General features: G+C 54.9%; 3 protein-coding genes across 3 annotated transcripts in view; 2 read left to right on the top strand and 1 right to left on the bottom strand.

Annotated features, from left to right (window-relative positions):
* The window catches only part of HSPG2 (heparan sulfate proteoglycan 2), a 99,757-nt gene extending 97,571 nt beyond the window's left edge, over positions 1 to 2,186 (top strand). Inside the window, 4 exon segments of the mRNA XM_053898846.1 lie at positions 11 to 81; positions 257 to 340; positions 692 to 795; positions 939 to 2,186. Of these exon segments, the coding sequence (XP_053754821.1) occupies positions 11 to 81; positions 257 to 340; positions 692 to 795; positions 939 to 1,111 (432 nt within the window). The 3' untranslated portion in view covers positions 1,112 to 2,186.
* Positions 2,175 to 12,360, bottom strand: LDLRAD2 (low density lipoprotein receptor class A domain containing 2). The gene is made up of 6 exons (XM_053899171.1): positions 12,001 to 12,360; positions 9,374 to 9,817; positions 5,928 to 6,059; positions 2,888 to 3,055; positions 2,644 to 2,757; positions 2,175 to 2,272 (listed from the first exon to the last, which is right to left on the bottom strand). Exons 1-6 carry the CDS (start codon positions 12,080 to 12,082, stop codon positions 2,175 to 2,177), a joined length of 1,038 nt encoding a protein of 345 aa, XP_053755146.1. The 5' UTR covers positions 12,083 to 12,360.
* Positions 9,755 to 14,669, top strand: part of USP48 (ubiquitin specific peptidase 48) — a 115,561-nt gene continuing 110,646 nt past the window's right edge. The window contains exon 1 of the mRNA XM_053898845.1: positions 9,755 to 9,888. The gene's annotated coding sequence lies outside the window, so the exon portion shown is untranslated. The remainder of the gene's footprint in view (positions 9,889 to 14,669) is intronic.

The raw sequence follows: 14,669 nt of genomic DNA on the forward strand, positions 1-14,669 counted from the left end.
TCCCGGGCAGGATGTGGGAGAGGCCGGCCGCGGCAAGGACTTCATCAGTCTCGGGCTTCAGGACGGGCACCTTGTCTTCAGGTGGGTGCGGGCACCTGGCCCTTCCTCCCCCTCCCTGGCCTCCCTCACCCCCTCAGTGACCCTCTGCTCGGTGCTGTGGCTCCTCCCACGAGAAGCTGCGGCCCACGGCACCCCAGCCACACACACCACCACCACCTGTCCCAGCTCACACTGTCTTGGGCCTGTGTGACCACAGCTACCAGCTGGGCAGCGGGGAGGCCCGCCTCGTCTCTGAGGACCCCATCAATGATGGCGAGTGGCATCGGGTGACGGCACTGCGGTAAGGGAGTCCACCTGGGCACGAGGGTGAGGGGCGCGGAGTTCTAGACTGGGACGGGACACCGCCCACCGTGTGCAGGGAGGCAAGCTTCGAGCTCTGGGAGACAGAACTTGAAGCCAGGGTCGGGGGAGGGCCCGTGAGCCGGAACAAACTTCCAGGGCAGGACGGAACTCCCTGGGGGGTGGCAGGCAAGCACCCTAAGGGATGAATGAAAGCCGGGTGGGGTGCTGGGAAGCTGTGTTTGTGGGGCCGGATCTCATCCAGTGCGGAAAGGAAAGAGCTCCGAGCAGGGGGCAGGCAGGGAGGGGACTTGGAACTGGTGGTGAGGAGCCTGCCCCCCGTTCACCACAGAGAGGGCCGGAGAGGCTCCATCCAGGTGGACGGCGAGGAGCTGGTCAGTGGCCAGTCCCCAGGCCCTAACGTGGCCGTCAACACCAAGGGCAGCATCTACATCGGTAAGTCCGGGCTGGGCGAGGCCTAGGGCACCCTCCTCAGGGCCAGGGAGGGAATGGGGCTCCTGCAGACCTAGAGCCTGCAGCCTCCCCCCGCCCGCCGGGCTCCCCGAGCTGACAAGCCCCGTTGCCTCTCATCCCCGAAGGTGGAGCTCCCGACGTGAGCACGCTGACCGGGGGCAGGTTCTCCACGGGCATCACCGGCTGTATCAAGAACCTGGTGCTGCACTCTGCCCGGCCCGGCGCCCCGCCCCCACAGCCGCTGGACCTGGAGCACCGCGCCCAGGCGGGGGCCAGCACGCGCCCCTGCCCCTCGTAGGCAGCCGCCCGCCCCACACGGACTCCCGGGCAGCATCCCAGCCCCACGACGTCGAGTATATTGTTATTAATATTATTATTATGAATATTTTGTAAGGAACCGAGGCAATGCCACGCTTTGCTGCTACTGCCCTGGGCCGGCCTGGAGGGTGGGCACACCACCCCCCACGCACAAACACACCTGGGCAGAGCCGCAGGCTGGCAGGTAGGGCAGGTTGGATGGGAGCTGGTGCCTCAGAGGACCACCAGGACTTGGGGTCAGACACCGTGGTGGCCGATTGGGCTCAGAACTGTCACCACCAACAGAGCCCCGCCCCCAAGTAGAGCCAGGCCGTCCAGTTCTGCAGCCCTCGGGCAGCCCCCCAGTCCTACAAGAGCCAACCTCGGCCTCCAGCTGGTGCCTCACCAGCTGCCTGGGGCGGGGGGCATCGCAATTGCCTTTGCCACCCGCCTCCGGGCGGGGAAAGCTCTTTAGTGCCAACTGTGGAACAAAAGGCAGCTCACTCCTGGGCAGGCAACCCCACCCCCTGCCGGCCCGTGTCTCAGCCCCCTCCACCTCCTCCAGGCCAGCCGGGCCACCTGCCCCGGCAGCCTCCCCCTCCCACCGAGTCCTCCTGGATCACCCACCCCCCCCCCCCCCCCCGCCCCCAACACCCGACACCTGCCCAGGGCCCCCGCCCTCAGGGGCTGCAAGGGAAAGTCCACCCCACCTCTCACCAGGAGCTGCTAAGGGCAGAACCCAGCACTGAGAGGGTCTCCCCGCCCACAGCAGGCCACATCCCCCCACTGATCTGGAAGTGAAGGCCCAGGGGACATGGGGGGAGGAGGGCATCGGTGGTTGAAAAGACTTAGTGCCTTGCGTGGGGGATGCCGGGACTCATGGCTGGGAGGGACAGGAAGGGGACACGACAGCCCTGCCCCGTCTGTGGAGGCCTGAGGGCCCAAATGGGAGCACGTGCCCTCCCCTCCAGCAGTCCACAGATGTGGGGTCAGGACACCTGGCCTCTGTGTCCTAGAAGGGACCCTCCTGTGGTCTGTGTCTTGATCTTTCTTAATAAACGGTGCTATCCCCGCCAGAGCGGTCTGCTGCGCCTCTGACTAGGGCTTGACTCGGTGGCACCCGAGGGTAGGCCGGGGTGGGGCAAAGCCGGGCAGGTGAGGTCTGGGAGTGGAGTGAAGCGGCTTCAGGGGAGTGAGGCCCCCCTGCTCCTTGCCCTTCACGGATCCAGCAGAGGGCCCGCCGGTAGCTCCTCACAACAACCATGTGAGGCAGGAATCCTCCCATTTTCCAGAGGAGCAGCCTGAGTCTGAGGGTTAGGCAACCTGCCCAAGGTCAGACGGCCCTCCTGGGGACGGGGTAGAACCCTAGGTCCGTCTGACCCCAGAGCCGGCTCTCTTTTCTCTGAAGCCACAGCCTCTAGGGACGTCCTCCCTGTCCCTGGAAGGTCGGCCTGCTCGGCTGCGGCCCCCCAGGAGCCACCTGGCCAGGACACATGTGACAGATGGTGCAGCTGGGACAGAGGCCACGGGCACCAGCCCGCCAGGCCAGCCAGCTGGAGAAGCAGCAGCACCAGGCGAGGCCCACAAGGAGGCCAGTGGAGGCTAGGACCAGCGAAGGGACCGGTGCCACGGCCCGGAGCCGGGGACCTGCAGAAGGAAAGGGAGAGTCCACTCAGGCTTCGGCCTGGGCCTGCTGCCCTATCCCTGTCACCTAGAGAGGGACAGGTGTGACCGTGGTGGGAGGAATGGGATCAGGTGGGAACCAAGAGCTGCATACCTCCCGGAGGAGCTGCTGTATCCCCCTCTTCGAGGGCCCGGCCGGCCAGGGGGCTCCTCTCGGCCGCCATCTGGAGGGGGCCTGCAGACCTGAGAGCTGGGGAGGGCGTCAGGGGCTGGGAGGTATGGCCATCTGTAACCCTCGCCTGGCTGGGCACCAGAGAGGGACCTGCAGCGGGAAATGATAGAGTAACAGAGAACTTTTGAGGACTCGACTCGGTCTCACTGAATCCTCCCTAAACCTCTCTTGTTACTATTAGTATTTCCGTTTTACAGATAGGGGAAGTGAGGCACAGACAGGTTAAGTAGCTTGTCTAGATCACAGAGCAGTGATAGGGGAGGACTGGAGCTCCAGCGCCCGGGGTTGACGGATGGAGCCACTTCCCAAGAAAGAGGGCGTATCGGGGAGCTCGAGTGGCTCAGTCGGTTAAGCTGCTGACTTCGGCTCAGGTCATGATCTCTCGGTCTGTGAGTTCGAGCCCCGCGCCGGGCTCTGTGCTGACAGCTCAGAGCCTGAAGCTTGCTTTGGATTCTATATCTCCCTCTCTCTCTCTGCCCTTCCCCCACTCATGTTCTCTCTCTGTCTCTCAAATATGAATAAATGTTAAAGAAAAATTTTTTTTAAAGGAGGAGGATGTATCTGTCTTGAGCATTTTCTGGGCACCAAGCGCTGTACTAGGCGCTGAGCTCTTTACCTGCAGTATTTCACTTGGTTCATGACAATTCTGAGACCTTAGGTTTATCATCCCCATGTTACAGATAAGGAAACTGAGGCAGAGAGAGGGCCATTCTTCCACTCATTTGACTACTATTTCTTGAGCATCTACTGCCCCCCAGGCGTTGCCCTGGGGACAGGAGGAACCGGCAGTGTGTGAAATGGACAAACCCGGTTTAGGGTGCCGAGACGGAGCACAAATTCTGTCATGTCACATGGAGAGGCGCTGTGGAGACAGTAAGAGGGGGAAGGGACAGGGCAGGTTGGCTAGGGTCAGCGTTCTTTCCTTTTTCACTGTGGTGAAATATATACCACCATGAACCATTTTAGCCATTTTTAAGCATACAGTTCAGTGGCGTTAGCACATTCACATGGTTGCCCGACCATCACCACCATCTCCAGACGGTGCAAAACCGCAACTCTGTCCCCACGGGAACGCTGACTCCCCGTCCCCCTCCCTCCAGCCCCTGACAACCACCATTCTTTCTGTGTGTACAATCTGGCTACTCAGGGTGCCTCGTGTAAGTGGAATCCTGGTATTTATCCTTTCACGTGGGCTTATTTCATTTCACACAGTGTCCTCAAGGTTCATTGCTGTGTTGCATGTTCGTGCATGTGTCCGAATCTCCTTCCTTTTTAGGACGGAAGAATACTCCGTTGTGCAGACATGTCCTATTGTATTCATCCATTCACCTGTCTGTGGACAGAGGGTGCTATGTTAAATAAAGGGGCCAGGAAGGAACTCACTAAGATACTTAAGTGGAAACCCACAGGAGGCCAAGGTAAACCCCCGAAAACAAGGTTCAGGGCAGCGACAGCTCAGCCCAGGCCAGAAGGCGGGACGGGAAGGGAAGGGGGGGCTGGCGTGGAGGCGGGGAGGAAGCAAAAGGGAGGTGGGGAAGGGCCAGAGGAGCCACAGGACAAAAGGAACAGCGACTGTGGGCTTCGCGGGGCTTTGCAGGGCTTTGCTTCTGCTGACAGATGAGGCATGTGGAGGGTTCTGAGCGCTGGAGACACGTGGGCTGTTTTCAAAGGCCCCTCTGGCGGGGAGTGCACTCCCCACTCCAACGTGTGCGACCCACGGGGTGACTTCTTCCAAAGAGGACAGTAGAGAAAGGGGAGGCAGCAAAGGTAACCGTGGAGAAACCTTACAAACACCACCTGGTGCTGGCAGTATGTGCTTTGGATACGGGGTGATGAACAGGACACTTGGCCCGGGGTCTTCCTGCCAGTGACCCATAACTCCAGTCTCATCCCGAGCAGAACATCAAATTCTGATGATGTGGATGGCTTGGCTATGGGCTGAGAGGAAAGGAGGGAAGGTGACAGCAGTTTTGGTGAGCAGGGGATGCCGGTGAAGAGCAGGATGGGGGAGGGCTGTGCATCAGGTGTTCAGTTTGGGGCAAGTTAAGTTTGAGACGCCACCTACACAGCCACATGGAGAGATTGAGTAAGGAGGTCGGTGTGTCACTAGAGTTCAAAGACAAGTCCAGATGGCAATGTCACATAAAGGAGACCACCAGAGGAATGGGCATGGAGAGGCTGGAGGAAAGGAGGGTATAGGAATGGGGCCTCGGGCACAAAGCACAGAGTGTCAGGCAGATAATGGTGAACCTGCAAAGTAGGCTGAGGAGTGGCCTGGCAGGTAAGTGCGTGGGGTCCTGGGAAGCTGGCCTTCACCCTTCAGCTAAGTGGCATTTTGCGGTAAACAACCTGTTCAACAGGGCATGCCAGCCCTGTTTGCAGGAGGCGGCATCTTAGATTTGCAGGAAGGATCTTCCCGAGTGATCTATTTTGGTCCCCGCTCTGTCCACAGAGCTCATTCCTGGTTATGTTTCTCCCTGACTCTATGACTTTGGGCAAGTCATTTCTCCTCCCCAGGCCTCAGTTTCCCCATACATAAAATGTGTGAGTCAGACTGGATCCGTGGTTTCCAGAGTTAAGTCTTGAAGGTCCAACTCAGGTCCCTTGGTGAAACATCAGTCAGCCAGGGCCTGGGCCTCCATGTCCAGTTAAATAGAGCATCTCTCCTTTTGAGGCTTGGGCCTCTGGGCGAAATTCCACTTAGGAAAAGCTTCCACCACTAAGCAGCTGGATTTTGGAAGCAGCTGAATTAGATCCTCTCCAGCATCATTCCGGCCCTCGCTTGCTCTGATCCTCAGGTCGTCCCGTCTACACAGATTCCTCCCTACTGTGCTTCACCTTATTCTCTCCTGCCATGCCCCTGCCTCCGACCTCCCCGCTGATGCCCTGCCCCAGGGAAGGGCAGTCAGCCCCGCTCCCCTCCTAGCTGTTCAGTGGGGCCTAGGCCTCACCCATGACTGACCTCTGCAGTCGGCCGGTGGCCAGGATGCCTGGTCACTACCATCGCCACAGTTGTCCACACCCCAGCGATCGCACACCAGGCTCCACGGGATGCACCTGCCGGTCCGACAGCGGAAGTAGGCACCACAGGATCCTGGGGCCAAGAGGGGAGGCAGGAGGTGAGGACCCTGAGGCAGCCCATGACTCAAAGGGATGTGCAGCCCTGCAGTGAGGGAACGTGGGAGCTTCGAGCAGGAGAGAGCACGGGTGGGCGTTTCATGGGAGACGGGCGCCCGGTCACAGGGACGATGCCGATGGCTAACATTTATCGAGTCCCCATTGCATGGCGGGCGTGGTTCTAAGTACCCCACTCACACCCCAGCCCGTCAGCTTTTCACAATTACCCCGTGGGAGAAACACTGTTATGAACCCCATTTTAGGAATGAGAAGACAGGCCCGGGGAGGCTAGGTCATGTGACCGAGGCGACACAGCCCGTATCTAAGTAGCAGAGTAGAAACTCCGTCCCATGCTCATAAACACTGTGGCACACAGAGGGTGTGCAGGTGTGTCTGCACATGTGCGTGCACATAGCCTGCGTCGTCCCGGCGAACGTGTATGTACGGGGCTGAATTGTATGGTTCGATGCACGGGGCGTGCGGAGAAGTTGGCTCACCCAGCATCCCATTTTGTGGAGAAAAGCTGGTTCAGGTGGGACTGACCAGCACCATGGCTCAGGGCTGGGCGTGGGAATCAGAGCATTCCATTTCCTGGCCATGGGAATGGACACGTGATTCACACAACTAATCCGATTTGGCCCTGGAACTTTTGCTAGAACCATTAAGAAAAGATGCTCGCTATTTCATTGAAGTTAGAGCTGTAATGGTGACCAGAGACTTGGAGCTACAGGGTCATCTTGCTGCCTGAGATGGAGGCCAAACAGACTCCCACAAGGCAAAGACAGAGAAGAGACAGAACCCAGGTGCCATTACTTAAACTGCTGGATCCAGCTACACCTGAACCAACGCCTTAATATCCTGGTTATAGCCCCTCCCCCCCACCATTCTCCTTAGGCTAAACAAAGTTGAGTTGGGTTTTTTCATCTACAAATGAAGGTGAATAATATATAGATAGATAGTAGATGTAAGAGTGAATATAAAAGAAAACACAAATAGTGCGGTTGTGTATGGGTGAGTGTCAGTGTAAGAGTGTGTGCGTGAACCCGATAGGGTGTGCCTGCAGGCGTGAGTGACTGGGACTGCGTGTGTGGCCTGAAGATGTGCAATGGGCCTTTCTTCATTCAGATGACAAGACTGATCTAAGGAAGCCAAAGCTGTGATAAGGCTTCACCACTGCCACCTGCTTTTGGGAGTCCAATGAGCAGCGGCAGCATTCCTGGGTCCTTGGCTGACAGTTGCATCTTGCAAGAAGGCAAGGCCACAGGGAGAAAGGGAGAAGTGAGAGGTTAATTCTCAACCAGCCAGTGACTGCTGTTTACAAAACGTCATAGGCCCCTGGGCATGCTACAGTCTACAGGAGCCAGAAAGGGGACCCCAGGCACCACCGGTCTTGTCCCTGAGGATTTAGACTACAAATTTCAGCGCGTCCAACTTCGGCTCAAGTTACGATCTCAAGGCTCATGAATTCAAGCCCTGCATCGGGCTCTTTGTTGTCAGCACAGAGCCTGTTTCAGATTCTCTGTCCCCCTCTCTCTGTCCCCACCCCCACTCTCTCTCTCAGAAATAAATGAACATTAAAAAAAAAACCAGAGTGCAAATTTCATATAGTTCCTCCCAGAGCCAGAAACTCTAATGGGGAAGAGAGAGAATTTAAAATCCAAAATCAGACCAGGCATAAGGCCAGGGAAGAAGGAGGTGGGCCTGGGGACACCCCCCGACCAACTCGGTGTTACAGGCCCTCCAGGGCCTAGCACACAGAGATCAAGTTCTCGGTGAACCTGCACAGGCCCTCAGAGACCGCCACACTCTTTATTCAAAGCGCTCACATCCCATGTTTCATCCTCCAACCTGGGGGCATCTGGGTGGCTCACTGACTCTTGGTTTGGGCTCGGGTCATGATCTCATGGTTTGTGAGTTCTAGCCCCCCATCAGACTCTGTACTGACAGCGCAGAGCCTGCTTAGGATTCTCTGTCTCTGTCTCTCTGTCTCTCTCTCTCTCTCAAAATAAATAAATAAATAAACAAAAAAACAAAAAACAAAAAACCTTTGAAAATCAATCAATCCTCCAGCCTGGATATTTTGCCAGAATTGGCAGTAAAGCTTCTCTGTGGTTCTGGAATCCTGAGTTTTGGCAATTCACCTGCTCACCATCACTGGACACAGCCTCTGCTGCGACGTAAGTGAGTGTCTCCAATCCGGGGCGGCCTGTCGGGACTAAGGTCTTGAATTCAGTTTGAGCAAGAGGACGTACTCTAGCCATAAAGCCCCGTCGCTCCGTGTGTGAGCAGGGAGACCTGGGCACTTGCCTTAACTTCCCCGGGCCCGTTTCCCATCCATAAACATGAGGACAAGAAGACGGGCATGGTGTTGCCGGGAGAAACAGATCTGGCACGCAAGGGGCAAAGGCAATGCTTAACAAATTACTATTAATTAAGATCAGTTCCCTCTCCTTGCTTAAGCGGCTGTCACTCAGTCACGAGAGTCCTAACTCGGCCCCTCTGCAATCATCTGAAGCGCTGACCCAGGACACAGGAGCCTCGTGTGAACTTGAGAGCGTGTGAGTGAGTCATATCTAAGCGTGCAAAGTGGTACTGTGTGTGTGAGGTGTGTATGAGGGGAACCACATGTGTGAGTGTGCAGCATGTGAGGCACGTGGGTGGGTGAGGTGTGTAAACGAGTGCAAAGTTGTGGGTTATATGCACACGTACAATGTGCAAGAATGTGGGTGTTGGGTGTGAGGGGTGGGGGGTCGTGTGAATGAGTGTGCAGGAGGGGGTCGCGTGAATGAATGTTGTGAGTGAGTGTGCAGGGTGCGTGCGTGTGGGTGTTGGGCGTAAGGCGTATGCGTGTGGGTCAAGTGAATGAGTGTGCAGGGTATGCGAGTGTGGGTGTGAGGTGTGGGATGTGGGAGAGTATGGGAGCCCTGTGGGAGTGAGAATTGTGAGCGGGTCAGTGTGTGTGTGTGTGTGTGTGTGTGTGTGTGTGTGTCAGGGGCTGGTAGGAGGTCTGCTGCACAAGTCCCTGGAAGTCAGATTTCTGGGGGGGTTCTTTGGGTCTGGAGCCCCCCTTACGCGGACGCGAGCCCAGCCGCCAGTCCTCCTCCCCACCCCACCCCACAGGCCCCGCCCTGCTCCTAGGCCCCGCCCTGCTCCTAGGCCCCGCCCTGCTCCTAGGCCCCGCCCTCATCTTCTAGCGCCAAGCGCGCTGCCCCGGGTAGCACCCCCCCCGCCCCCCGCCTTCAGCTGCCCCCAGCTTGGAGGTCCGGGTCCCGGCCCACAGCCCCAACCCACCCAACCGGAAAGAGGTGACTTCGCCCACGAAGTCCACGCGGGGCTGGCGGCCTCTGGTGAGCAGGCGGAGGCCCAGGAAGGGCCCGGAGGACGCCACCGGGGCGGGGATGGTCAGGCCGCAGAGAGGGGCCCCCAGCGCCCGGGGCGCCCCCGGCGGGCCCTCGTAGAACTGCAGGTAGGACCCGGGGGCGCACGGGTCGGCGGGCTCCGGGGAGGAGGCGTTGGACGCCGGAGGCCCCGGGGGCGCCCGCGGCGCCGCGGCCAAGCTGTAGACCAGGAAGAAGCGGAACTGGAAGCGGATCCTGTCGCCGGGGGCCGCCGCCCGCATCCAGAGCCCGCAGTCGGTGTCCGGGGCCACGAAGTAGAACCTGCGCGAGGCGGCGTGCGAGCGCAGCAGCAGCCCGTCCCCCTGCCACGTCTGCCCGCAGAGGTCCACCAGGTCGGCTGCAGGGAAAAGCACGGATTCGGGAACCGCGCGGCCTGGTTCTGAGCCCTGCCCGCTGTGTGACCCCCAAGTAAGTCACTCACCCTCTCCGAACCTCCGTTTCCCCATCGGTAAAATGGAATGCGCAATCTCAGAATTTTTGTGAGGATTAAATAATTAAATTCAGGTCCTCAAGCTCTTATTCTTTTTTTTTTTTTTTTAAGTTTATTTATTTTGAGAGAGAGACAGAGCACGAGCAGGGGAGGGGCAGAGAGAGAGGGAGACACAGAATCCGAAGCAAGCATCAGGCTCCGAGCTGTCAGTGCAGAGCCCGACGAGGCAGGGCTGGAAATCAGGAACTGCGAGATCATGATGTGAGTTTAACCAGCTGAGCCACCCAGGCGCCCCCCTCAATTTCTTTTTCAAAAACTCTAGGATTCATTTCAGAATTTTCCAGAGTTTAGAAAGATAAGGTGGTGTATATGCAGGAAATTGACCTCCATGATCAAACGCATTTGCTAGAGCAGGTGTAGGGATACATAACCCTAAGCAGGGCAAATGAAGACAAGAAACAGCCCCCTGTCGGTTCGAGTCAGGAAGTCTCAGTAAATTAGTTAAGAAGGAATTTCAGTTTTCAGAGCTTTTCATGGTTTGGAATTGAAACTAAAGGACTGTGGACATGTAAGCATTCGGTGCTCAGGACAGTGCTTGGCATTTAATGAGTGTCACCCACGTTAGCTATAATTAGCATCTTATTGGAGGAGGGAGCAGACATAGACTTTTCCTGTTGCTCCTTGCTAGAAGAATCTTAGTATCTCTCAGCTGCCAGGGAGCAACGTACCAGCCTTCCTGGCCATTGGCCTAAACCAGGTTTTGTGATCCTAATTCTATTTGCAGGGTTTAGGGATTGGTATGTGACCTGATTCTGGCCAATGAGATTGAAGGTTTGCTGAGGGCTACTGAGAAAGGATTTCCTCTCTGATTAAACAAAAAGAAGAGGAAAGAAAAGGGGCACCTGGGTGACTCAGTTGGTTAAGCGTCTGACTTCGGCCCAGGTCATGATCTCATGGTTCGTGGGTTTGAACCCCCCACGTTGGGCTCTGTGCTGACAGCTTGGAGCCTGGAGCCTGCTTCAGATTCTGCGTCTCCCTCTCTCTCTGCCCCTCCCCCCACTCTCGCTCTGTCTCTCTCTCTCTGTCAGAAATAAATAAACATTAAAAAAAGAAAAAAAAGGAAAAGAAAAGGGAGAGCTGTGTGATGAGGACCCTCTTTCTTCCTGCTTGTGAAAGTGGTTGACTGAGAATGCAATGGCCAGCGCTGCAGCAGCCATTTTGCAAAGATGAGGTCATGAGAATTCTGCAGCATCACTGACACGGTTGAGCTGCTAAATTAACCATTTCTGGAATTATCTATGGCCCCATGAGTGAAATAATAAATGTCCTTTTAAGGGCATTAGTTTGGTATCTGTTTACTTACATCCCAAAACATCCTCATTGGTACAGAGTTGTTGTGAGGATTAAATGAGATCATGCGTAAATAATCAAACTAGCTCTGAGTTTTTGCAACGATAGAGAAGAGGAGGTGGCTTTTCTGGTGCATCGCAGGGGCATGAGTGGGTCTTGAGGACCAGCCAGGACGTGGGTCTTTGGGGAAGCAATTCACCAGCAGGGCTCAGGATATGGGAGCATTTTCTCAAATCTGCGGGGACCTAGTAAAGCCAGAATGTGCCCCGGAGGCACGCAGGAGAGGAGGGAGTTTTCAAGAGTGAGTGAATTGAGTGTTTTCTATGTGCCAGGCGCTAAGTGTCTCACACATTTATCTCATATGCACAATAATAAAAGTCCCTTAAGGGGCCCTTATTCCCATTTTACTGTAGACACTGAGAGGTGAAACAGTGATCTCAGGGGTGGAAATGTGAGAAGAGGCGTGGGAGTGTGAATACACGGTGTCTGACCTCAAAGCCCATGGTGTTGTCCATTGCCCCCCCCCACACGCACCCCCAGACCCCTGCTTCTGGTGATTTGGAGTTCCAGCCTTCCGGAGGGATTTGGGGTGGACTTGGGGGTACTAAGCAAGACCAGGCACAGGGGTTCCCAACCTCCTCCAAGTCAAGGGGTCCCAGCCCATCTTGGGGAAATACAGTCTCTAAGGGTGGTGGGACCCACATCTCCTGCCCGTCTGAGCCAAGGCCCCTCATGCTCACCTGTCTCCAGAGCAGATGCAGCCAGGGCAGCTGCCCCCAACAGGAGCAGCCTTTGGGGCAGCTGCGGGAGACAAGCCTCCATCCAGGCCCTGCTGTGCCCAGCAGTGGGGCAGACCTGCAGAATCTTCGGTTTGGGGTCTTTGGGGAGACCAGGTTGTGGGGACCTGGCTGGCAGGACACGAGGAGCAAGGGAGGTAAGTCCACCAGCTCTCTGGTCCCTTCACAGTGATCTTTGTGCTCTAGATCCTTCTTCAGATCAGGATTGTGTCCAGAGTTGCCATGGAGATTTGGGGCTGAGGCTGGAGCCTGGGGAAAGAAGGCGGGGAAGATGTCTGCTTACCCCATGCCAGATGGGAACCAGGAAACTCAGATCCGGTTCGGCCACAAGGCTTCTGGGAGGGGCACCCACAGCCTCAGAGACCTGCTCTCTGGACAAATCGGCATCTTAGGGCTGAGCTTGAGAGAAGCCCAGGACATCCAAGGGCCGCTCTGAGGGCTCTAAAAAGGCAGCAAATGATGAAGGAGTTCATTCTATTACCAAAAAGTATTTCTACCTCAGGGCCTTTGTACTCACAGTTCCCTCCCACCTGGAATGCTCTTCTGCCATAGCATTCCATGGCTGGCTTCTTCAGGTCACTCAGGTGTCAGCTCACATGTCACCTCCTGAGACCACACTTCCTAGACCAGCTCTCAATCTGAATTAGTGTTCTCCCTCCTTATCACTCAGTCACATCTCCCCGCCTTTATTATCTCAGCACTCGAATTATTTGGCTTACTTATATCTTGTGTATATAATCCATTGGCCCCCGACTAAGATTGTGTTCCACAAGGGTCTTGTTGATCTCTGAAGCCCTAGGACATACATGGCACAGCGCCTGGCGCAGAGCAGGAATCCAGAAAATGAGAATAGGTGGGTAGTATTGCGCATATGATTTCCCTTTTGCTGGGTTTAACTTCCCCAGGTGTAAAAGAAAGAGCTTGGACCATTTCAGGTTTTTCCAAAATTTGTCATTAGAACCGTTTTTTTCGTGGGGCGCCTGGCTGGCTCAGTCAATAGAATATGTGACTCTTGATCTCAGGATTGTAGATTTGAGCCCCATGTTGGGTGTAGAGATTACTTAAAAATAAAATCTTAAAGAAAAACAATAATTTTTTTCAGAACGTATGTTACATGGAACATTAATATATAAAACCGGAACTTTTTGAGTCTGTTTCCTTACCTGTAAACTAGGGTAATGATAGTTCCAACTTCCTAGGTTTGTTGTAAGAGTTCAGTAAGTTGATACAGGGGGAGTACTTAGAATCGTGTCTGGGGGCGCCTGGGTGGCTCAGTCAGTCAATCATCCAACTTTGGCTCAGGTCATGATCCCACAGTTCATAAGTGTGAGTCCTGCATTGGGCTGTCTGCTGTCAGCCCACTTTGGATCCTTTGTCCCCCTCTGTCTGTGCCCCTCCCCTGCTTTCTCTCTCTCTCAAAAATAAATAAACTTAAAAAAAAAAAAAAAAAAAAAGAATAGTGTCTTTTACATAGTAAAGTGCCCAGTGCTGGGTGATGACGCTTAATGTCATTACTATTTAAACAAAGGTGCACGATGTTTGAAGAAGTCCCTAATTGAAGCCTTGAGACCCCACTTCAGAGTCCCAGGACTCTCTGAGAAAGTTAAAACCACTGTCCCCAAAGCTCTGTAACAGTTGTCCCTTCCAGAGCTGACATTCGATGCTACCTTTCTGCCCTACTGTGTATGTGCTGTCCAAGGCTGGGCCTGGGGGAGACTCTGAGAGGACCCAAGTCCACCTCAGCAGGAGCGGATGTACCACGAAGCCTGTGAAGCTGAAGATTTAGGACACATTATTTGCGTGGGGTTTTATGTTTTTGTAAAATTTGCAGAAGTAAGATGTTCTAACCGCCGTCAGTTCAGACCGCTCGCTGTCTCTTTCCACCCCATCTCCTCCGTCACACCTCGCTTCAATGCCATGGGCATTTTTGTAATCTGGCTAAATGGAGGTTGGTTTGGGTTTGGGTTTGGAAGGATGTGTTAATGAGGTCCTAGCTTCTTCCAGGTAGAGTTGTATTATTTCTGGATGCTCCGAAGTAATTTCCAGGAATGCCCTTCACACCCGTTGTGCTGTCCTCCCCAGCGTTGTGATATGAAGGTACAGAATCAGAGGTCATTATCATGCCTGGCCCGCCAGGTGTGAGGGTGTTAGAGGAGAAATAAGGTTTGAAATGTATGAAGCCAGAAGCTACTCTATGGAAAATCCTCCCAAATTTTTCAGCTCACAGTGGGTAGAGTTTATCCCAAGTTTGAGAGCAATCCTTAAGGGCACAAATAAGCATATCAATAATAAAATGCAAAGCTGAAGAAAAAAATGTAAATGATCACTAACAAAAACTAATTTTTTTGTTTATTTATTTTTAAACAGTCTGTATGCCCAACTTGGGGCTAGAACTTACAACTCCAGGATTGAGAGTCATATGCTCTTCCGAATGAGCCAGGCAGGTGCCCCAATAAAAAACTAATTTTGATCAATCATGCTAGGGGAAAGACTGAATTATCTTTCTAGTCCTGTTATAGAAAATATGGGGTGCCTGGGTGGCACAGTGGGTTGAGCGCCTGACTTCAGCTCAGGTCATGATCTTACGGTTCACGGGTTCAAGACCCACATCG

Source organism: Panthera pardus, unplaced genomic scaffold, assembly GCF_024362965.1.
Source record: "Panthera pardus isolate Hobbes unplaced genomic scaffold, ASM2436296v1 HiC_scaffold_11, whole genome shotgun sequence".
NCBI classification, from domain to species: Eukaryota; Metazoa; Chordata; class Mammalia; order Carnivora; family Felidae; genus Panthera; species Panthera pardus.